The sequence below is a fragment of the Rhamphochromis sp. 'chilingali' genome (assembly GCF_963969265.1).
Source record: "Rhamphochromis sp. 'chilingali' genome assembly, chromosome: 19".
Lineage (NCBI taxonomy): Eukaryota > Metazoa > Chordata > Actinopteri > Cichliformes > Cichlidae > Rhamphochromis > Rhamphochromis sp. 'chilingali'.
The window spans coordinates 8,036,075-8,061,339 of NC_137946.1; the positions used below are offsets into that span (position 1 = coordinate 8,036,075).

Consider the following 25,265-nt stretch of genomic DNA (forward strand, 5'->3'; position numbering starts at 1 on the left):
CATGAAAGCAACATACCTTTGTTGTTGTTCTCGTAATGCCCGGCGGAGGGCGGCATTTAACCACAAGGGGGGAAAAAAAAGTAAAGGCCCCAGGGCTGAAAAAGAAAGTGGGAGGTGATGTGAACCAAACATTTACTCACGCCTGGACTTTTCATATTTCGGCCAGAGGAGCGCGTGGATTCGGGTTTACGCGCAGTGGTTACTGCTGTCCTGGATGCTTCAGACTGATACAAGAGCCCGAACCTACTACAGCCTTAATTTTGAACCTATCGCACATAATAGCTGCAGTCCCAGCTGTAGGAGCTTGAACTAAGCAGGTAGAGGTGCAGCATAGGGGCGGCTGTTTTGTGTAGCTACAGTGCCGGTGGAGAGATGGAGCGGTGGAAAGGCAGAGTGGCCCTGGTGACCGGCGCCTCGGTGGGAATCGGAGCCGCTGTAGCCCGGGCACTGGTCCAGCAAGGCATGAGGGTTGTTGGTTGTGCCAGGAATGTCGACAAAATAGAGGTGGGTGATTTTAATGAAAAATATCAATTAATGTTGTGAAACAAGTCTGTTCGACTCAAAGGAGAAGCTAGCTCTGTTTAAAGCAACAACAAAGTAGCTACAGCTAGCTAACATCAATTTCAGCTAAAAACCTTTAGCCCCAGTATCACAGCCAGTTAAATCGATATTATTTATTTGGTCAATTTAAACACACGGTTTTATAACAGATTGTGCCGAAATTCAAATTAAAAAGGTCAAACGGTCGTAAGAGGTGTAAATAATAGCTAAATTCCGACTAGCTAATGTTGCCAATTTTCCATATTACTGCTGGGACATTGTTGTACTTTGGACTTCCACTCAGAGAAAGTACCACCCATTAAATCAGAAGGCAGTGATGCTCCTGTACCTGCACCCCCACCCACCACATAGCCAGCCACACCCCTAATTCATTACGTTTTCTATTATTCGTTTCCCTTTCTCTTGGTTAATCTTCCCCAGCGACGTCAGTCAGAAGCTTTATTGCATTTAAGTAAGATATACTAGTTAACTGACTATTGTGTGGGACAGAGCCCACAGCAAGAAAAGCACGGATTCAAAAACAAACAAACAAACAAATGACCCATATTTTCTTCTTACATAGCCAGAAATAGATTTTTACAATCTTATTAACCGCCTGATACATTCAAAGTCCCAAATGTTATTAAACGTTAATTTTACATAGATTACATAGATAACAGTGTAATAAGCCTAATGTAATAAGCATTTTTCAGTCAAACATGAATAACAAGTAAATCAAAACATATAAACCACCAGCTTTACACCCCTCAAGTTGTTGTAAAATGTGTGTGCAAGTATTATCTATACTTGTTTAGTTCATTTTAATTTAGCTCAGTAGATTATGTTAAACAATATAATAATCAAAACGCATGGAAAATGACAATGTTATTAAAAAATAAATTCTGGAGAAGTTCCACTGAAACTTTTGTTTTGGTCCGTCTGGATGCACACACATTTTGCTTAATTACTGGTATCACAGAGGGCTTACATAAACCCCACTATGATAGTAAAAGACTCATCCAGTTACTATTTAAGTCCCCCTCTCATAACTGAATGTAATTAGTGTTGTGAGTGATTATGTTTGAACTGACATTAACTCTTTGAACTGTGGATTTGATTCAAAAAATATTTCAGTGGTTGACAGAGGAACAGGCAGAAACTCTTTATAGTACTGGAGTAACACCCACGCTTCCCCAGAGGTAGGTGTTATAGGCCCTGTCCCACTAACTCTTGCTTAACTGTAAGGCGGTGCACCCTGCTTAACCTGTTGGCCAATTATTAAGCTTCACATCTTGTCAGCCCAGAGATTCCAGTGCTGTGTTGCAGAACGCCTACTGCATTCACACATCGCCACCTTTGAGACAGCCAATGTGTTGTATTTGTTAACTCTGTCATATGTGTATATACTGTATGTATCCTTTAAGTATGTCAGTATTTGGATTCTTAACATTTTCTTTCCTTCTCATGCTTTAACATCAGTCAATTCCATTAAATTAAATATTCCTATGCAACATTCCTTTCATCCATTGATGAAAATGAATTAAACTGAATGACTTTTAATGCAACTTTCAAAGATGAGAACATTTCTGGCCTTCTCGGTAGCTTCTAACAGCACATTGTGAAGAACTTGGTTTAAAGTTTCAGTGAAAACTTAAAGATGTGACAGTTGCGCTCACTCATCAGTAACTCAGTGCTTGTCTTCTGCTCCCAGCGTCAAAATGTTATTAATCACTGATGTTAACCATCAATTTAACTGATGCTTCCAGCACAACCAAGGTTCAAACATGTAAGAACAACTTAAACCGGTACCGATGCGGGCTTAGGTAGTATTTTTTGCAAGTTTAGGTTAGCCAGCTAGCTGCTACGTTGAATATCAAGTAATTTCTCCACTTTAGTACATAAACAACCAAGTGGCATTTTAGCCATCAGGGTGAAAGCTACAGTCAGCATCACTGGAACTTGTTTGTTTTTTGCAATCACATCCAAGGTTGAGCTCTCAATGTGCTGGCTAATGCTAGCTTGCCCGGTGTAGATCTTAGCTATCCAACATGAATCAGGTTGTCATAATTATACTTAATTGCTGGTCTCTTTATACAGCATACAGTACATGAAATCATGTGTTATAGTGATATATGACAGTGTTATGTGTTTCTCATTGCTGTTTTATGCTAATGCTAGCTCACACATGGTGTGAGCACGAGCTGCATGCAAACACGAGCAACTGAATAATGATTGGATGTCATTTAAGAGCTGGTGCTGGGATTGATAACAATGATTGAGTTCCTTTAAACAAAGAGATAAGAGATAAGAATGTGCCTTTTTTTAAATAACCAGCAGTTTCTGCATCTCCACAGTTTGCATTAACAGTTTGCATTTCACTAACCTTTACAGGATTATTGTCGCAACATGGGTATTAGGAACTCCAAATGCCGTGTTGTTGTGAAAGCGTGAATTACAAGGAGACAAGTTGGTGTTTTCGGTCTTTTTTCATTGTTTGTGTTTGTGACTCCAAATTGCCCATAGGTGTGATTGTGAATGGTTGTCTTTCTCTTTGTGTTAACCCTGTGACAGCCCAGAGACCTGTCCAGGGTGTACACTGCCTCTCGCCCTATGGTGGCTGGGATAGGCCAACCCCCCCCCCCCCAAATTGATTTGCATTGCTTTTAAGTTACTTTTTTTTAAACTGCAGTTATTGCACAAAAATATCAGCTGATTCTGAGGGGGTCAGGTAGTAGGCACTCATTGGTTTGTCCACTAAGTGACCAAGCATTGAAGCACTTTTTTGTGATTTTATAGTACATAGATACAAGCTTCAGCTAATAGTTGTGTTTATGAGGGTGTGAAGAATGAAAGGTTTCTGTCAGATTAAGGCAGAACCATCACTCGTACAAGACTTTAGAGTGTGTGTGTGAGTTGCAGGACAAAGACAGTATTGTACTCTCCCTGCTGTGTAAACTGGGCTCTTGCTGTAGAGCTGGTATGCTGCTAGTGGGAAATGCAATGTATCACAAAGCAATTGTTCTTGAAGTCACTTCAGTTTTTTATTCCTTTTACTCTGGGAAATAATGTTGCTGTAGTTAGTGTTTTTAACAGCTGCGTTATCCCTCGTGTTAGATGAGCTAAAACAATGAGTAAAGTGAGAAGATTTTTTTGTTTTCTGGGTAAAGAAAACTCTGAGAAAGTGGAGTGGAGAGTAGTGGCAGCACTATTGGTTTGTTGTCTGTGAAACTATAGTGTAGGCAGTAGGGGAGCTGCAAGCTGGAGGGAGACATGTGGTCACCATGGGCTTTGTGCAGGAATGGAGACAGCATCCAAGTAGAGGAAACACGGCTTCTCATTTATTCCTTTGAAATCTTGTAAGACCAGTGGGAGAAGCTTTTATTTTGTTGGAAGAAGGCTCTTGTAAAACGTGTCCATGTGTTTTTTGAAGATGCTAAACATTTAGAAATGGCGTTCTTGCAATCTTAACGTATGCCAAGAAAAGCACGATGCACACATCATGCAGGCACTGCATCATAGTAGCGTAAAAGAAGGGGGTAAGGAGGGGCACAACCAAGCAGAATTGTTTTAGAATGGTTTAGTTTGGCCTAAGATCTGACACCAAAGAAGAAGAGCACACTTGCTGATTTGTTCATCTTAAGACCTCTGAGTCACTCAGGCCTGCACAGCTCGTATATGCATGTTGTTTCTGCTTACACGGTATATTAGGAGGCAGTAATAAACACACATTCATAAGAGAATGAACGTGGTTGCTATTCATCACAACGTGAAGAAACAGTCATGGAAAATCTGAATATGATAGTGTGCCGATCACAGAAAGTTGATTCTGTCCATGTGGATGTTGTGTTTTCAATAATGTTTCTCCCACTGAAAACAACATCCAGAAGTACAGAATCAAATTTGTCGGATTTCTTTACCTAGACAAATTGAGTATGCATCAAGATACTCTACTATACAGAGTTTTATTTTATTAGGTGACTTTATATTTATTAGTTAAACTTAGTTTTGTAAGTTAAATGTTTTGGTAACTTTTGGAGCATGCTAGCTGCAAGTATATGAAAGTGATGTGACTTGCTGTGTGGTAATTGTAGTAAAGTCAGTCTCAGAAGTCTCTGTTTTAATCTCAGTGGGTAAAATGTTTGTGATAGATTTGTCTGTTAATTAACACTAATTACCAGGTAACCGTGTCTGTGTCTGTTTCCCCATACACTGTTAATGTGACTTCTTAACCAAAAACTTTTCACTTGGCATCCAATTTTCTCATAAATCAGTCTACTTACGGACCCATAGTGTGCCCAGAATGCAATCCTAGAAACCAGTAAATGACTTCATGATAGTAATGTCTGCCTCTTACATAGTCATTGGTCTTAATCCACACTAATTCCAGAAAGAACATTTGTCTGGTCTCTCAGACTGCTAGCTTACTTGTGTTTCCTGTCCTATTAAAAAAGTGGAATGGGAGACAGAGCCTTCAGATTTAAGCCCCTCTTCTGTGGAACCAGCTCCCAGTTTGGATTCAGGAGACAGACACCCTCTCTAAAAAAAAATCCTGTCCTGTCTACCCTTAAAGTTTTCCTTTTTGACAAAGCATATATTTAGCACTGAATCAGGTGACCCTGAATCTTCCCTTAGTTATGCGACAGTAGGCCTTCCCATGAGGCAAGTGTTTTTTCTTCACTTACCTAATTTGCATTTAATCATTAGTTGTCATTAAAATACTGACTCTTGTAACTTGTGGCCCATCTCCCTCCCCTCACTCCCAAGCAGTCATGGCAGATGGCTGCCCCTTCCTGGGCCTGGTTCTGTCTGAGGTTTTTTCCTGTTAAAAGGGAGCTTTTCCTTGCCACTGTCACCAAATGCTTGCTTATAAGGGGTTCTTTGATTATAGGTTTCCTCTGTATTATATTAGTCTTTAACTTGCAATATAAACTGCCTTGTAGCGACTGTTGCTGTGATTTTGCACTATATAAATGAATTGAGTTGAATTGAATTCTTTATTTATATATAGAAATATATATTTGTCTGTACACAGGTCCATTTGAAGCAGATGAAATCAAACCCAGACATCCAGCCTGCTTTTGAAGCGTTGGACAAGTGAAGCGCATGTCAAAAATCAAAGCTTTGGCAGCTGCAGTTTTAGATCAGATAAATTTAGCGAACATCATTTGCGGCTTCTAGTGCTGAACAGACTGATGGAGGGTTTTGTTTGCAATAGATGCCACAGGGATTCTGCCTAAAGTATGCCCAAAGGAGATAATCTAAGATGAAAAAAAAAAATCAGCTCAGCAAAAGAAAACATTCTGGGATTAGAATACTGAGAATATGAAATACGAAAGGCAGATTATGTGTATTTCCTCATCGAGACTGTCAGTGGAGATAATAGCCCTTGAATAAAGTGCTTTTTATTCATTTTTTAAGACTTCGTCCCTGTGATCCAGCTCACTTTATTCAATGGGCTAATAACAAACAGACGTCTGACTCACCGCTTGTTGCACACAGTAGCCTCTGGCACGGGCATCTTTTACGTGCGTGAGTAAATCCTAATTTAAAACTCAAAGCTCTTGGCGGGTGAGCCTGAAGTTTAATTTCAGGCACTGGCTGACCTGCTTCAGCATCATGCTTATTCTGAAGGAGGTAAAAGGTGCTCAGTCATGCTTCTAAAGCTGAGGTGGCACAGTAATAAAGCAATCTACGTCTCTGTCTGCAAATCTGAAGCTGTCTTGACCACCTCCTCTAGGTCGTGTCTGAGCAAACTGTGCTGTTGTTTCACAGTGAATAGATTTTACTGCAGAAAGGATTTGAAGTGGGTCAGGTCAAACAGCTTTACCTATTTGTCTAAAATCTTCTGCCTCACTTTGCATTTTGGCCCTGTTTTAGTACAAATTCTTTCTTTCTTTTAGAACAAACCACATAGTTAAATAGCTGTTTAAACATTTTCTCCAAAGCTCCCATTTGTAGCAGTATAGTACTAATATATTTGCTGCTATCTCTCCTTCCACATATCCTTTTTTCCCCCCTCATATCAAATTTCTCTTGAGCTCATCAGGTTACCTCACAGCTCCTTCGGCTTGCTTTTGTCTTACCCATGCAGAAAGCCTTTCCACTGACTGCACGCTTTCCACTTGAGCTGTGAGCTGACAGAGACGTATACCTAATTAATAAACTGTGTTTCCATGGATTCAGTCCCCAGCCCCTATCCCTCCTGAGAGGAGCAACATTGACATAGGCACAAAAAATAAGAGCATTTTCTCAAATAGGAAAGCAGCAGTCCAAACTGCATGTAGATGCAGATTTCTGACACTGATACAAATTCAATTTCTACTCTCTTACTGTAGTCAGAAGTAATCATTTGTTTGAAACTTAATTTTCACTTATTGCATACTGGCAGGCTCTGTGAGAGGAAAGCAAGATACATTTATAACTCTAATACATTATTAAAGCATTACTGAAACACAAGCAGTATTCCTGCATTTTTTAATTAAAAGCAACCTTCTTTTCACTGCTCTGTATAGATTTTTGAAAGCTCTAAATGGTCTTAATTGCTTCACCATTAGTTGGATATGAAGAAGTTAGAAGTCTGATAGATTGAGGCAGCTCAGTGACCCCTACGGGCCTTTCTCCCTGCACCACCGCTGTGCTGTCCTGTCTGTGCTTATCATCCTTCCAGGTGTGAAGTTTAATGGCACTGACATTCTCTCCCCGGGTTTCCTGCTGTGATAGGTGGAGCTCTTCCTGTCCTATCCTGTTCTGTACTGTCAAAGACTTGCTGGAATCCAGTTTTCTTCCTTTTTGCATGTATGATATGTGAAATTGTGTGCGGCAAAACGTGAAGTGCAGAAGGACTGAAATGTCTTGAACACTGTAGCAGCAGGTCAGGATCTTTGAATAGAGGAGTTTTATGGTGCTATGTACTCCAAATCAGCGACGAGTTCACCAAGTTCCAGCCTTTTTTTGAGGCTGTGGGGTGGGGGTGGGGTGAAGGAATGCAAATTGGATTGTTCTCACTTCATCAGCAGCCAAACTGGATTTGTAATTGGGTGTTTGTCTGATATTGGAGACGTTTTATGGCTACTCTAGACTCACATGTTAAATAGGCCAGGCTGGCCCACTTTGAAAGTTTTCGTGTTGGATCAACTCTCCAGTGTGTGTGTGTGTGTGTGTGTGGGGGGGGGGGGGGTTGTTTTTTGTTGTCTCCTCCGGACTCAGGTCATCAACAAACTTTGCATGCGTAGTGATGTGGTTCATAGCCAGCATCAGGGTGCATGCGTAGTGATGTGGTTCATAGCCAGCATCAGGGTGGCAGTGAGCGCAAAGTTGCCGTAACGACAGCCACAATCAGGTGCACAAACAACCCATCACATGAGCTGTTAAACCAATGTGATGCATGGAAGCTTCACCCCCTCAGCATGTTTCAACTACAAACAGAACTGGAGAGCCATTTTTTAAAAATCATATGATGACCTTGTGAACGTAAGAATAAAGGCTGGATTTTGTAGTTATTTGTTATTGACACATAGTTGAAAAGTTTCCCCATCAAACTGTTTTCAGAGGCTAAAAGACATGCGTCTACCTTCACTTGGGCATTATCACTTGGTTTTTCCAAAGTAAAATGTAACCACACTGGTTGCACCAGTTTGTTACACAACACCTGGCTGCCTGCAGCACCTTTAGCATGTCAGAGTTCTAAAAGCATTTCTTTGGAGCCAGTTACATATACCTGGTCATGCACACGTAATCATTGATTTTAGATTTGCATGCTAGTGTGTTTGAAATCAAAGTCAGTGTGCACACTGTGTGCCCACTGTGACATTTTTGTCAAAGCGCTGGGAGGCATTTTCGCCTTCTTCTTGATCCCTCGTTGCTGGGAACTCCCCAGCGTGTTGGTGACTTACTAAGAAAGGCTGTAATTATTTTCCGTATCTCCTTGTCTTGATTAGAGTGTTCCATGAGAAAAGCACTATAAAACCACTCTGTTCAACCTTTAGACCTTTTAGTGGCAGCATGAACACAAGATAATTGCACAACCGTCCTTCCTACCCTACTGCAATCCTATTATACAGCTTACTTTCACCCTTGACCCCGCAGTCAAACTGTGAATGACACTTGAGTGCATTTTCATGTCACAGAATGATAGTTGAGCTGTAGAGTGAATGACACAGCTTAGCAAACTCAAGTGTCTTAGCCCGATCTGTGGCTACAAGTTTTTTTAAATTATTTTTTAACATATCCAAATGTTATTTTGGTTCTCTGTTTTGTGATTGCCCTGACTTTTCATTGAAGCTTGCACTTGCCATCTTGTGCTTGTATTCTTCTGCCTTCCTGTAAAGCATACTGAAAACTGAGTGTGTTTTGATAAGCTTTATGCAGCCTGCTTCAGGATGCATTTTCTCTTTCTCCCTCCTTCTGTTTCACTTTCTGCCTGCCAACACGCTCTCCCTCCCTCCTCCTGAACACTTTTTGTAATCACTGGACAACAGCCCCTGTAATGAGGATGAAAATGCACCGTGACAGGCTAAATTGTTTTGTGTGTCACCCAGGTACTTAAAAGACTGGACAGGAAGGATGAAGAGGGGAGGGATCACTGACTGAATTATGGCTGCATTACATCTTTTGATTTAGTTTTTTTTTAGCCACCTACCAGATGAGCCACAGTGCCCTATAACACAGTCCCTCCCTTTTTTTCCTTTTTTTTTTTTTTACAAGAGAACTGAGTCAGCCTGAGACTAATCTAATTTTTCAGCTCTCTCAGCTCATGGCTGCTGCCTTGTGCTATTGATCTGGCTCACCACTTATAGCTTCTCTGCCTTCAGCACATTGGCATCTTTATTTTTATCTCTTCTAAGCTGCTTTGCTGGTGTGTTTTACACCAGTTCCACATGACTGAGTGAGTGATTGATAAATGTGGTGTGGAACAATGATGGCCCTTCCTTGCTTTGACGACCAGCCTCCTGCAGGGCGTACAGGCCACGAATGTGACTATTACATGTACATGAGACTGCTGCAGGGCACTTTGTAAATACATTACTCTAATAGTCTGTTATATCATATTTTGTTGTTTGAATTTCATTCACCTCCTGTGTTATCAGTTACTTTACTACTATTTGATAGGCTTTTACAAGACAGTCTAGTCTCAACAGCAATTTTCTTGGCTGACTTAGATTTCCCCAAAGCATGACAGGCTGGTAAAGATTCTTTTTTTTATGTCCAGTTTACTTTTCTACTTCTCTGCAAATTGATATTTTCATATAAACCCAATTACAAAAAAGTCTCATACCGAGACTTCTTTCCTCATACCGAGGCTGCTGGCTTGTGGCTGGCTCTGATGTCCATGTTCAGCTCGGTGAAGATGATTTAGGTATTGGATTAGATTTGTTATTACAAACGTTTTTGTGGTGGTCCCCCCACGGTTTACTTTCCCAAACCTGGTGTCTTCACTCAAGTGAAGAGCTTCCACACTAACAACAAGTTGGTGCATGGCTGTGACCGTGCAAGTGATTATTTGCCTGTGCTGCTGTGTGTGTATATGTTGTGCATGCCTGAAACATACACTCATAATTAAACATCTATGAGATTGACCAGCTAAGTCAGTCCCTGACCAGTTGGTTGGTAGATCTCTTGTAAAAGCGTTTACATTTTGTCAATCTTGTCCAAAGAAACATACCATCCATCCAAGGTGTCCCCCAGGACACCTTGGGGGCAAGGTGTCCTGGGGGACACTGTGTTTTGCTATTTAACATCACTGCTAGTTGTCATTGTCTTAGGGCTTTTCTAGCCTGTATCGTTAACCTCCTAAGACCTGAACTCTTCCACAACATGCATTTTTAATTTCTCTTTATATTTGGGCATATTGGGGCCCAATGAATGTAAAAACAAAGAATTACCAGATTTTTTCTTTTTTACCTTATTTTTGTTTTTAAGAAAAATAAGAGCCACATATGAGGATATTCGTTTCAAATTCTGATAGAACAGTGGCAGTATAATGTCCTCGTAAGTGGATATCAGGCCCATGTAGAGCAAAATTGAGTATTTTAGTCTAAATAACCCAAAATGTGATGTCCACATATGTGGACGCCAGGTCCTAGGAGGTTAAAGTTCTGTTTCACAATACGCCAAAACATATTTCATTGGTTTAGTTTGGATGGTGATGAATGAATCTTGGATTTTCCAACTATGCTGCTGTTGTGTTTTCAGACCTGGCTGCTTATCTGCAGGACAGCATGCTCTATTGCTGTGGCCTTTATGAGGTCTGGTACTAACTACAGTGGTGCATCTGGTGCCAGAACACACCTACATACACAAACACACACAGATTCACAGCCTGAGACTTCCTGTCGTTGGACCGAGATCACACCCGGTTTGTTCTGCTGCTCCCGCTTCAGCCACAGTAACACAACTAATTCCCCCTCTCTAACAAAAGACTGGCCCTGCTTCCCCTTTACGTTAAACTCCACAGAGCCTCTCCAGCAGGCTCTCTGCCTGCTCATTCGTGCCTGAGGGCCAGTCTCTAAACGGACTCAGGCAAGTGTGAAGTAAAGAGGGCTGGTCTAAAGGCAGCTCAGATAATTGACTTATTGTAGTGAAACAGACCGCACTTCACAGCTTACCACAGGTAATGTGCATAAAGGGAGCGGTTCACCTGTCTACAGCACGAGCAAAAGAGTTGCTTGTAGTGTTTTCAGCGGTTTAGCATTTTAACAGCTTTATTTGGGTAATGCCTTCTTTCTGGATAATCCAAGTTAAACGGCTTAAAGGACGAGCAGGGAAATCTGCACGCTGCGACATGTAAGATGGGGGGCATTCTCTCTATTATACATTTTAGAGAAAAACATCAAAATGATTCCTCAATCCAATATCGTCCTGATTATAAAAACAGGCTTTAACAAGTTCTCTAAAGGGGTGGCTGCAGAGGAATCATGTTCAGACTGTACTGTAGATCAGGTGCCACAATATAGTCATATAGACATTGTAGATAAAACAGTATGTGCTACGTTTGGTGAGTGACAGCCAGCTCTGTTCTGCTGTTTTTAATCATTTATATTCTTACTACATCCTGCTGTGCCCTGATGTAGGTGCCTAACGTAACAACAGCTCATCACGTGTCATTTCTGTGACACGTTTGATCACATAAGGTTTTGTGAACTTTGAACTATGAGAAGATGTGTGTTTTATCTTTACAACATGCTCTGCTTGTAAAATGGGGTTCATTTGCAGGGGAAGGGAGGGACACGGAAGTGTGATTAGGTCTTTATTGGCTAATGATGTGTTTTGGGCAGGTAAACTCTCTTCTGAGTGTCGGGAGCGTTTGAATAAATCATCACTCTCTCAACATGTTGTGTGGCCGCTTGGCATTTTGGGTCTCTTATCTTTTCTCTGGTGCACAAGTTGGCATCTCTGCCAAGGCTATGATGGATTGCTTCTTGTATGCCTGGCCAGCAGTACAAAGGGACTTACCTGTAAATAATCCCTTTTTGTTTTCTTATGTGGGATTGAGACCAAAACCAACATTTACTGTTGATTGTTCACATCAGTGAGTTCCTGTCATGGATACTACAATTGCTAACCAAGCTAGCTAGGATGGTTAGAGAAAGAGTACACCCTGGACAGGTTTCCAGTCTGTATTATAGTGTATGTCATTTAGCACTTATTAGTAGATACCTACTATACCTGTATGATAAACCTGTAACAGTTTATCAAGGTATCTTTCTAACCAAGCCAGCTAGCGTTGGTTAATAACTTGGCACTCCACCCTCTTGTTCAAATATGGTAATTCCTGGCTTCTGTGAGGTGACTCGCAGTGTTTGTCGTTTATATGCAGTCTATGACAAATTCTAACACCAGTGCAGTTTGAAACATTTTATCCTTGACATTATAGTGCTGTGCATCATTTTGGTGTTCCACCTGCCCCCCACACCCCTGCTGCCTCTGTCTTACTGGCACCCAGAGCAAGGCATCAGGTGACTGGCACAGCTGTGCCTAGCAGGGGGATCTGTGTCAGTTTGTATCGTACGCCGATAGTGGTGGACGGCCAGCTGACCTGGTTAGAGTGCAGCCTGCTCGACCTGTAGCGAGCTCAGCCTGTCCGTATCAGTGCAAAGCTGGCGTCTTCTTATGAGGGGTCATGGTTATGATTTTGGTCAAATGCGGAATTTCGGTTAATATGCTTTTTATAATTGAGTGGGGGAATCATTGGGTGGTTTGACTGACAGACTATCTAGTTTTTTGGTGCTGTGCTGTGTGTTCTCCACGCTCTCCTGAGTGGGTGGGTTGTTTGATGTAATCTTAATCGTGGTCTTGAAAGTTAATCAGTTGGTCATTAACAGCACTTGACATTTTGTAGTGATTATTCTTTAACAAATATATCAGTGCAGTCAAACTGGGTGTGATTTATCTTTTTCAGAAGCTGGCAGCAGAATGTCAGAGTGCGGGCTACAGCGGCACGCTGATCCCTTACAAATGTGACCTGTCCAATGAAGAGGAGATCTTGTCCATGTTCTCAGCAATCAAGACACTGCACAAGGGCGTTGACGTATGCATCAACAATGCTGGACTGGCCCACAATGAGCCTTTGCTCAGTGGCAGGACAGAGGGCTGGAGGAACATGATCGATGTGAGTTGGATCGCTGACAATAATATTAACGCAAAAAAGGGAAGGTTAGAGCTTCCTCTTATGTGATATTGATTACTACTATTAAACAGTGAAGCAGAAGGAGGAGGTTGCTCACTATGAGTCCAAGTCTTGTTTTTGTGTTGTTCAGTGAGTAAAAGCACACATACACACTGCTCCCTCCCCTCACAAAGGCCGCTTCATTGGCTCTGGGGAGAGACTCTGGCACAGCAGAGGCCTGCTAATGAAAGCCAGCACTATGTCTCTTGTTGAGACTTTTGATTCATTGAGCTCTTGACCACTGGAGACCCCCCTGCACCCAAATCTCTGTCTCCAGAGTCCAGCATTTCTGGCTCTTGCTCATCTGTTGTCATGGCAGCCCACTTGAACGTGTACAGCAGTGTATTTTTAGCCTGTATTTAATCTGCACACTGACCTTGTTTGGTCACCTCCCCCTATCTTGCTTGCACACTCGTGGTAACCTGCTCTCTCTCAATGTCACTACGGAAGCAGTTTGGAGGCTACAAGCTGGACAGGAGCAGCAGGTTCAGATGGTTTAACACACTGACCCAGTGAACAGCTTTCATCATTGGAAATTCTTTACAATAAAGTACAAGCAAATCTCACAAATGATTCTCATTTTCTGTCTTTTTCTTTTCTTTTCTTTTTTTAAGTTGTAGCTGAATGGTTCATACACCGATGTGTGAATACATGCATACTGTAGGTTATTTTAAAGTTAAAGAAATGTGCTGTGTTCACCTCTGCTGCAGGTGAATGTCTTAGCCTTGTCCATCTGCACCCGTGAGGCGTACAAATCAATGAAGGAGAGGAATGTGGATGATGGCCACATTATCAATATTAATAGGTAAGCTATACAAGGAACATACAATTCTAGGAACAAAGCTATAGATTAATGTGAAAATACCTCAGCCAGTTTGTTCTGGGTGATTTTAATCCTGCAGGCATTAAGTAAAGCCAATTTTAAGCCCCATCTGGCACATTTTGGATGTAGAGCAATGCAAAGAACACCCACATGTTGAACTGAAAACTGTTTATAGATTTGTTATATTAGCATTTATTTTTATCAATATAGGTTTTCTTAGAATTGCCTTAATTAAAAATGGGAATTTAAACTTTGACACAAATGTTGTTTAGAGCTATAGCTCTGTGAGTGTTTTAAGGCTATAGAGATATCCGATAATAAGTGATACAGAGTTTGAAATCTAATAATGCACTGGTTAAGTCATTTAAAAGAACACCACAGGAAATTCAGAGGATTGGCTACTTGGTGTTGAATCAGCGTTGAGCTACAAAAAGCAATTACCGGCTCATATATCTTTCTCGTCTTTCTCATTTTCTACAGTATGGGTGGGCACCGAGTGGTGCCAAGTGCCGATGAGCACTTCTACTGTGCCACTAAATATGCTGTGACTGCTCTGACTGAGGGAATACGGCAAGAGCTTCGAGAGGCAAACACCCACATCAGAGCCACAGTGAGTTAGTCGTTGCATTATAGTGCAAAGGTTTGTCTTTAGCTTAGTGAAACATGGGATCACATAAAATCCAACAGTGTGAAGAGGACTCCGAGCAGACAACACAGACGTAGTCCAGCATAAAGTGGGAGTGTTAAGCCTAAAAAGCCTTTAAAAAATCTGATACTGTGTTGAATTCAGTTTGGATGAGTCTGTAATGTTTGTTAATAATAATGGATTGCATTTATATAGCGCTTTTCGAGACCCTCTTCCCCTATTCATTCACACACTGGTGGAGGCAAGCTACAGTTGTAGCCACAGCGGCCTTGGGGCAGACTGACAGAAGCGAGGCTGCCATATCACACCATCGGCCCCTCTGGCCATCACCAGTTGGCGGTAGGTGAAGTGTCTTGCCCAAGGACACAATGACCGAGACTGGCTAAGCCGGGGCTCAAACCGGCAACCTTCCGATTACAAGACAAACTGCCAACTCCTGAGCTACGATCGCTCGCTGTTAAATGTACTCCCATGGAAACACTGAGGATGACGATGATGATGGGCTCGCTAGCCCACTTTCTCGTTAGTCTGCAAAATCGGGACGATTCCAGTCACAAATGCCTGGAAATGCTTGTAAAAATAAACTGCACAGTATGTTGAAGGTGTAACAATCATAATTTTGTTTTGTCTTCACTTCTATAAAATGCGTTTGAAAGCATGTTTTGAAGTTCAATCAGATACTTGATTTGACCCTGCTGTTCATTTTTAACTCACACACGTGTGTTTAATTATAAAGAGTCGTATTTATTGTATATGTGGTATCTTTAAAAGTTTTCATTTTGACGTCTTCATATTTGTAGACACCATGACCCTGTATGTAAAGAGCACATTTGTCATTCATTTTCCTGCCCTGCAGTGTATATCTCCTGGAATAGTGGAGACGGAGTTTGCCTTCCGACACCACAACAGCGATCCAGAAAAGGCAGCTTCAGTGTACGAGAGTATGAAAGTAAGGCTGTGCACATCACTGAAGTCAACAAATGTGAAATTATCGATCTGCTGTTGTGCTAATAAAACCTTTTCCCTCTGCTTTGCAGTGTTTGAAAGCAGAAGACATAGCCAGTGCAGTCACATTTGTCCTCAGTGCCCCTCCTCACGTCCAGGTATTTCTGTCTGTCTGGGACTGTTACAGTACTGACTTGTAGTTGAGTGGTAGCTGATTCCTGAGTGTTTTCTATCTTCAGATCGGAGATGTGCAGATGAGGCCAGTGGAGCAGGTGTCATAGCAGCAGAAGAGTGAGCTGCAGGAGGAGCAGACAGACAGCACCACGGTGACTCCTTAGCAGCCTCTGCTGTACAAAGATTGTGGGGGGTGGGATGGTATTAAAAAATCAACTACAGCTGTGTCAGGTCTGCAGGGGCGGTGGTCAACAAAGGCAGAAGGCTTAAGGAAGCTGTGCAACAAAATGAAGGGCATGGACTTTGGAAAACACTACAAAAATACTACTGAGTGCAGCAAAGTGGCATGTGTGAATTGTTGGGCTCAGGGCTGAACTGAGCCAAATCCAGACTACAATAGGAACAAATAGAGAGAGTTGCTGCTGTGTTGTGTGGTCATCTGCTTGGCCATCACTTCAGAGGGAAGCGTATGCCATTGATTGCACGATTTTATTTCTTTTTCCATTTGTTTGTTTGTTTTGTAGTTTATATGACATATCTTTTTGAAATGAAATTGAAAATTGGTAATTGCTGTTTATAAGAGACAAGTTTTTTTCCATTTCATTTTTCTAATAAATATTTTAACTTTTGATTAGAGATAGATGTGGGCTCACATTAACTAAAAGCTAGACAAGGCTAAGTAAGTCATACCGACAGTAACCATAAGCAGTCTGTGCATCCTGCCACCCTTACTACCTTTATGTTTTCACAAACATATTTAACACATTCATTCCAAACACATTCATATTCAGCATATTCCATTCATAAGGAGAGAAACCCTTTGTATGTGAAGCATAGGGGCATCTCCCTTTTTTGCCTGTATAACTTCAGATGTTCTGCACTTTGTATTCATTTCTGAGGAGTTACAAGAAGGACACACTGGAAAATTCTGTAGTGGAGGAAACTAACTCTGTGCACGTGTATTACTAGAACCACGTACCCTTCTGTTGGAACTTTCTCATTAAATGAATAAATAAAAAGTCGCCCATAAGTAGTTATGTTTCTGTTTTCTGTAGACGTTGAAACTGCTTTTATTACACCTGACATATTGAATCATTTTTTGGTGTCCATTCACATATGAGTCTGCAATAATAAGCTGACAGTGGTTTAAGTTGATCACTAGAAAAATGTTACTATAAATACTGTAAATTTAAAATGACAGTACATTACAATGTAAGTATGGCTCATGTTTGAATTCATGTGGCCAAAAGATGGCACTGTTAGCAAAGTTTCCATAAACGAGGGCAGTGAAATGTGCGAAGTCTACTCCTTTGCCCTTTGGAGCTCTTTCACAAAGAAGTACACTGAAGATACACACAGTGACAGCTAATTCTAAACAACGTCTTTCCAGAAAAAAAAAAATCCTGTTGCATTAAATGCTCTGCATAGTAGATATGGATCACAATCATGTACATTCTTGTAACACGTGTTGGTTAAATTTGACCAGAAAATTGACAAAGATTGAAGACATAAATCTGTGATTAGTTAAAGCTTAACAGTAATCTGCCACTGTAGGTGGCCTGCAAAACACTGAGGCATCAGAAGTACGTCTCAGCAGGATGCTTTTCAGGTAGATCGAAGCTGGGGCTGATGACAGCGATGGGTGGATTTCCACCTGGTCCTCCCCTCTCATAGTACGGCATGTTTGACTTTTCATTCAGCGCATACGGTGTGAGGGACAGCTTTAATTTCTGCACGAGAAATGAAGTAAAATTATTTCCACACAGCTTGATTATATATGAACATGTGCGTGAGTACTACACTATATTGCTAAAAATATTTACTCGTCTGACTTCAGACATATTTGAACCGAGTGACATCCCATTCTTAATCCATAGGGTTTAATGTAAAGATATAACAGCTTCAACTCTTCTGGAAAGGCTTTCCACAAGGAATGTTTATGGGAATTTTTTGGCCATTTTTCCAGAAGCACATTTGTGAGGTCAGATGCTGATGATGGACGAGCAGGCCCAGCTGACAATCTCCGCTCTAGTTTTCAATTTCAATGCTGTTCTATTAGGGTCAGGACTCTGTGCAGGCCAGTCAAGTTCTCCCACACCAAACTCACTCATCCATGTCTTTATGGACCTTACTTTGTATATGCAGGCATGTTGGAACAGGAAGGGGCCATCCCTAAAATTGTGAGCATGAAATTGTCCAAAATGTCTTGGTATGCTGAAGCATTACGAGTTCCTATCGCTGGAACTCAAGGGCCAAGCCCAACTCTTGAAAAGTACCCCACACAATTATCCACCAAACTGTATGCTTGGTGCAATGCAGTCAGACAAGTGGTGTTCTCCTGACTCTACTGAAAGTTGGTGACCTCTGTGAACTATGTGCTTCAGCGCATCCACTGACACCACTCTGTGAGTTTACACTGCCTACTACTTGTTGCTGTCGTTCCCAATTGCTTCCATTTTGTTGTAAGACCACTAACAGCTTTAAGACCGGACTCACTGCATGGGTGGCATCCTGTCACAGTACCACACTGGAATTCATGGTGCTCCTGAGAGTGATCCATTCTTTCACAAATGTTCGCAGAAGCAGCCTGCACACCTAGGTGTGTGATTGTATACACTTGTGGCCATGAAAGTGATTGGAAGACCTTAATTGAATGATTTGGATGGGTGAGTGAATACTTCTGGCAACATAGTGTCTATGCATATGATATGTACATCACCTCCATGATGGAGCCAGGCAGCACCCACAAAGTGTGAATGGCACCCAGAGGAATCCAGATGATGGAGGCCAAAGCAATGATCCAGCCGACCCCCTGACCCCAGGGAGGGAAGACGTACTCCCCATAGCGGGCAGGTTTGAATTGAATGATGGAGAAAATCAGGATGACCTGTATCAAGGAGCAAACAATTTAAGTTTGGATTTAAGTTTTAATTATTTCAGATGAAAATCTACATTATATTCATGTGAATAAAACAAATGCCTGTTAACATACAGTGATGAGCACAGGAGCAACTATAAGCCAACACAGTCTGAAGAAGATGTTTGCTTTGTGTCCATTCATCTCCTCCAGGTTGGCTGAAAGTCTTTTTACACCTGCAGATGGAGAAGTACTTTGGACCAACCTTTACTTGTCAATAAACATCTGTGCACATTTTATTTGCATGCTGGCAGATTAGAGACTCTAATCGCTGTTTAATTAGACTGAAACTCGGATACTACACATGGCCATAAAATGTGTTAAGATACTGCCAAAAAAAGTGCTACATCATTCTAAGTGTGCAATGAATGAAACACATGTCTCTCACCATAAATCCAACAGGTGGCCATGACCTCAAAGAATGCCAGAAACATGATGGATACTATGGCAGTGTAATGATCCATCAGCTGGAAAACATAGATTCCCACCTGGACAAAGGCATACTCTTTAGGACAGCAAGGAAGGGAAAATGAGCACCCTTCAATATCTTTTTTATTTGGTTCAAATTCAAGCAGGAAATACAGTTTGTACCTGCATGACACAAGGAATTCCAAAGAGGCAGGCTACGAAACAAACCGCAAGAACAAACAGTTCCTTTTTCTTGAAAATGTGAATCACGTCTTTGTAGAATTGATCCATGAGGCTGGTGACCATCACTTCAACCATTGCAAACTGCAGTGTGGGAGTGGGACATAAGAATTTCGTTATGAAACACTATGCAAACATGAATTCCCATCCTGAGGTTACCAGTAAAGTACCTCACTGTCCAGTCCGAGGCAAAGCAGCATAAAGAAGAACAACACTGCCCAGAGCTGAGCCACTGGCATGTTGGCAAAGGCTTGCGGGTAAACAACAAAAACTAGTCCTGGACCTGTACAATAAGACACGTAAGATGTCAGAGCAGCATTTATAACTGAACAAGCAATTCTTCTTAATAACAGATGACTGTGACTTTATAAAAGTATTTCAATCAAATTTGTGTTACTGTAACATTATTGCAATATTATTGTAACATATTGTCCAGATCAATAATCTGTAAAGACAAGACAATCCTTCTTCAGCTCCAACCTTACTTTATGTCCCCATTCACCTACACTGCTCAAAAAAAAAAAATAATAAAAAAAAAAAAATCAATGAACACTTTTTAATCAGAGTACAGAATCATAAAATGTGGTTAATTAAACTTCTGAGAGATTATATAAGAGTCAGAAGGGGTGTTAATCAGCTTCAGCTGCTTCGGTATAACTGAAATTAACAACAGATGCACTAGATGGGCAACAATGAGAAAACCCCCCAAAACAGGTTGGTGTTACAGTTGGAGGCCACTGAGGTTTTTCTACCTCCTTATATTTTCTCACTGATTTTTTTTCCCCCCATTTTCTATTTGGCTTGGGTCAGTGTCACTGCAGGTCGCATGAGGCAATGCCTGCACCCTACTGAGGTGTCTGCTGCAGGACGGCACATCAATGCGTACCATTTCCAGCAGGTTTGCTGTGTTGTGTTAAATTCTGCCCTCTGTGGGTTGATAACTTTCCCTTCAACTGAACAATGTGGAATCTTTTCATTCCTAACACATTACCCAGTCCATATCAGTATCGATATCTAGCATAATTTCTTTTTTTTCCCCATTGAGGTTGGATGTGTTTTCATAGTGTTCCTTTCATTTTTTTTGAGCAGTGTATTTTCTTATCACTTATTCCCATCTGACATTAGGCAAAGTGGAGGCTAGATCCTTTGAGAATAGACTCACTCACTAATTTAAAAAAAGAAATCACTCACAAACAGTCATCCCTTTTTTTTCTTACCATCCACAGCCAGATCACTGACAGGAATGCCCTGCAGGTATGACATATACCCAAAGGCAGAGAAAATGACAAACCCTGCCAGGATGCTGGTTATGGAGTTGATAATGGATATGCTCAGTGTGTCCCTGTGGGGAGACAAGACATCTTTTAAATCACTAACAAGAAATCACAGCTATTTTCAAGAACTGGCGGTCAAACATTTACTTCAAAATGTTGTTGTTGAAGTCATTGTAGCTGGACATTGCCATGAGCGAGCCAAAACCAATTCCAATGGAGTTAAAGATTTGAGCCGCAGCATTCACCCACACCTGAAACACACGCTAATCAGTACCAACACAGATTATCAGTAATAACACGACTCTCCCCGCTGCTAGAACAGTTAGGGTACTCCTCCAAAGCTACTACTCATTTCTTCTCTTGTTTCTTACCTCTACTGAGAGCAGCTCATCCCACACAGGCACAATGAAGAACTTTATCCCCTCTAATGCTCCAGGAAGCTGTGCATTATTGATCAGCAGGGCAATCAGAATAACATACGGGAACAGGGCAGTAAAGTACACCACCTGCACACAGAAAACGTATATATGGTATTAACTGTGGTCCAGTGCTCCACTTGCTTTCTTTTTTTTTTTCTTTTTTTGCTCAGGTCTCAGTTTCTCTCTCACCTTGCCTGTTGATTTCACCCCCTTAAAGATGCAAAAGTAAATGAGGATCCAGGCCAGAATGAGAATGAGGAAAAGATCCCACCGGAGCACTCCTGTATCCTCTACTCCACTAGTCTGCTCTAGCATCTTATATCTGAAAGGTGCCACAGTAAAAGAAATTAGAAAAACATTAATATTCTGAGTGCCCAAAGGCATGCCTTAAAGCTAAACACATGGGCCAGATTCAAAAACACTGTCTGTCCTGTTGTGAAAAAACATTCAATCCAATCAGATGTCAGGAAGTCATTAAAATAGACCTTTTGACATATCTGATTCAGTGTTTGCAGTTTCTTGCTTTTTAACCATACAAGTTAATTTGATATCCACTATAAGTATGTATCTTCAGAACAGTTTTTTATTTCTCTACAAAAGGTAAAGATGTGCATTCATGTGGAAAATTCTACATTCAGAGGTTAAACAATATGGGTTTGATTTTCATGCATGTGAATATTTTTCCTACTTGTACACTTTTATACTTTTATCTCACAAGTTACTTTCCTGTAGAATGAGCAATACTGCATAGTACAATTGAAACACACATTCACTTCAGTTCCATTCACTTAACATGGACTCATCAGATGAGAGGAGGCACTTAGCACCAGTGGGGGAAAAAACTCCCGAACAAGGCTCAGGGAGGAGTGGCCATCTGCAACGACCGGTTGGGTTTGAGGGAAGGGAGACAGAACAGAAGAATCAGTGTAGAAGAGAGTCACAGTTTAACAATAAGTAATCATTAAATGAAGGATGGTGTATAAACACACAATGAGTGAGTGAAGAAGAAACATTTAGTGCACCATGGAAAGCCAATAGCAACCTAGGCGTATTGCAGCATAGGTAAGGGAGGGTGCAGGGTCACCTGATCCAGCCATAAGTATAAATTTTATCAATATGGAAAATTTTAAGCTTAATCTTAAAAGTAGAGCGGGTGTCTGTCTCCCAAATCCAAACTGGGAGCTGGTTCCACAGAAGAGGGGCCTGAAAGCTGAAGGCTCTGCTTCACATTCTACTTTTGAATACTCCAATGCACATATGCAAATACTTTTAAATAAATAGGAACCACAAGTAAATTAGCCGTCTGAGAGCAAAGCGCACTTTTGCCTGATTATTCAAGACCTTGTATATTAGGAGACAGTTTTGAATTAAATTGCAGATTAAACTGTCATGACTGTGTGCTGTCAGGCAGGCTAGATTGGACCCAAACGCAGGACTCACGGAGGCAGAGGAGAACTTAAGATACTCGGTTTTGCACAGAAAACGAACTACACTGGGAAAACAAATAAACTAACAGGCAGGCAAACGAGAAAACGGAACACACAGTGAAAATGAGGGTGAGCAGCCGTTAACGACACAACAGAGAGCAAAGGAAAACACAGGGCTTATATACAAAGGGAGTAATCAGGGAATGGGAAACAGGAGGGAGACACAGCTGGGAGAGATTTGGGCTAAAGAAACAGGGGGCAAGTAAAACTGAACACACTGACATCAGACATGAACCTTCAAAGTAAAACAGGAAACAAGAAATAATTTACAAAGATGCAGACTTGACACTGAACTAAATCTAGAATAATAATCAAAATAGAACCAGAACATGAATCATAATACAGAAATATACCAAAATATAAGAAACTGAAAAAGCTGTGTCAAAATGATCCAGATCCGTGACATAAACAAGGAGCCAGTGAAGAGAAGCCAACACAGGAGAAATGTGTTCTCTGTTTCTAGCTCCTGTCAGCTGCAGGATTTTGGATCATAAATTTAATAAGTGGTTGACAAACACATGGAAATTAAAGGATTCAAGTAACTTGAACCCACATTCCTTTCCTACGCTTATCCATTAACTGGAGTGAAATGAGTTAATGAGTTTATAAGTAAATCTGAAAATGTGAGGTCTTAATCTGCTGTTTACTGCAAGATTTTCACTGTGAGTAAGTTCTTTCTGAGAATCTTTCCCTTGCTAAAACTAGAAAGTGAAACAGATCAAAGCCAATAAAGGTGACATGTGTCCTAAGATTTATCACACTTCAGTAAAATATTCTATCAGTTTGCTCATTTCTTATCTGTGACCTTCACTTCGATAGCTCTCACGTGACTCTGATAGGTTGTACATCTAGTTACAGTTGTTGTTGTATCAAGTTTTTTTTTTGTTTCACCTCTGACATAATCCCCAGAAGTTACCTTGTGTAACCAGTTCAGTCTTTTTAAAAATTACTTTAATTTTATAATGCTGCTCAAACTCAGTCATTATTTAGTTGGATTTAATAATCTGCAGAAATAGTGATCACATCCAATGAAACATACTTGAAGAACTCTTGGCTAGCTGTGGAGGAGTAGCTGCTGTTGGTAGCGTGATTGGTGCAGTTAGGTGTGTTCCAAGTATTGTTGCAGTTTTGCCATGGTAGTGGTGCCCGGAAGGAGCTGAAGAGGTAATAGAGAGCCCAGGTGATGACGACATTGTAGTAGGTACACATAATGAAGGAGATGGCCACCGATGCAATTCCCACTCCTGAGGTCAGATAAAACATGCATCAAAATAAATTTCTCCGCTATACATTTTTAACACTGGACACCAAAATTTAGTCAAAGCACCTTTTAACAGTGGGCAGACAGTAGCCAGAGCAAGTACAGGACCTCTCCTTGTGTACTGCCCCACAGTCAGCTCCATGTAAAGCAGAGGGATGCCCAACACCACCAGCATGAGCAGGTATGGCACCAGAAAGGCACCTGCCAAGAAGTAATAGTGAGTTAAGCACATTTTCAGAAAGAAGGCCAAGACTGTGGTAGTTTTATGACATCATTTAAACTTTAACTTTGGCACACATGAATTACTGTCAGGCAAAGTTTGACCCCATACAAATATTAACGATTCTGCAAAATTTGCAAGTATAAAGCCAGATTATAGTATGGGTTTATGAAGCGCCATGCCTCATTAAAAACAACAACAACAACAACAAAACAAAAGTCAAATTTAAAAAATAGTTTGAAATCGCACTCACTAACAACACAACACATACAGTCAACCATTTTTAGTCCTGTGTGTGCAGGGATTACAGAGGGCGGCACATTACCACAGTTCTGTTCGAAGATGTAACAAATGTTTGATTTCTCACCTCCTCCACTCCGGTAGCAAAGATAGGGGAACCTCCAGACATTACCCAGACCTACAGCACAGCCGATGCCGGCCAAAGTGAACTCTATCTGTCTGCTCCACGTTAGCCTGGTGGGCTCTTGATCTGTGTCTGCTCCTTGTGTCAACATTGTTGCTCGCCTGGGCCTAAACTCCATGGACAGCTGAGCAGGATTTAATTGTCTCTGGGTGATATAACCTCCCTTTTTTATGATCATTAATGATTAGCTTAGCAGAAACACATTAGTGTATAAAAGCTCAGAGGGCTCAGAAAGAGAGGAAAGTTTGACATTTGTTAATAGGTGCGTGCTTTGATTGACTGTAAAATAGAAACAGAGGTAAAAAAAAATGCAGAATTTTATTTTCAAAAACTGAACTACCTGAAAACACCTAGCCAGCCAATGTAAACAAATAAATCTAACTCTTATTTATGGATGTGGACTCACTTTATATTTTATTTAATATCTACATGAGCTCTTATCTTATCTCTTATCTTACTAAATAAAATATAAATAAAGTAAATAAATAAAATGTGAACAAAAAAAAGTCTTCTGTGAAGTTTTTTACATGTGTAAATTATGCAGCACACAAAACAAATATTTAGGAATTTACATAATTTATTCTCAACAGTATGTGCTCTGACACAGATTTCAAATGGAGTCATGAAGGCCAAACAAATCATGTTCCTGTACACTAACCTTAACCCAGCATAGTCAGCACACAAAGCAGTGGTGACCTGAAACATGTAATCATTCGCAAAAACAGCAAGAAAAATCACACAGCTTTTCAAAAAAGAACCTTCTTTCTTAAACCCGTGTGCCAGTTAAATGTTGATTGAATTCCTGCATTTTCCCATGTTACTC

The 25,265-nt window shown here is 40.9% G+C and overlaps 2 protein-coding genes across 2 annotated transcripts; one reads left to right on the plus strand and one right to left on the minus strand.

Moving 5' to 3' along the window:
• The first annotated feature begins 141 nt into the window (after positions 1–141).
• On the plus strand, positions 142–16,822 carry dhrs11a (dehydrogenase/reductase 11a). The gene is made up of 7 exons (XM_080866430.1): positions 142–504; positions 12,938–13,147; positions 13,915–14,009; positions 14,508–14,637; positions 15,530–15,622; positions 15,711–15,776; positions 15,858–16,822. The coding sequence occupies exons 1-7, from the start codon at positions 373–375 to the stop codon at positions 15,897–15,899; spliced, it is 768 nt and encodes a 255-aa protein (XP_080722556.1). The 5' UTR covers positions 142–372; the 3' UTR covers positions 15,900–16,822.
• On the minus strand, positions 16,366–24,533 carry LOC308387113 (sodium- and chloride-dependent GABA transporter ine; the record flags this gene model as incomplete). The annotated part of the gene is made up of 13 exons (XM_080867007.1): positions 16,366–17,522; positions 18,512–18,679; positions 18,785–18,885; positions 19,098–19,197; positions 19,301–19,441; positions 19,528–19,640; positions 20,575–20,699; positions 20,779–20,882; positions 21,003–21,137; positions 21,240–21,372; positions 23,577–23,781; positions 23,865–23,999; positions 24,386–24,533. 13 exons carry the CDS (start codon positions 24,531–24,533, stop codon positions 17,370–17,372), a joined length of 1,761 nt encoding a protein of 586 aa, XP_080723133.1. The 3' UTR covers positions 16,366–17,369.
• Positions 24,534–25,265: the final 732 nt, after the last annotated feature.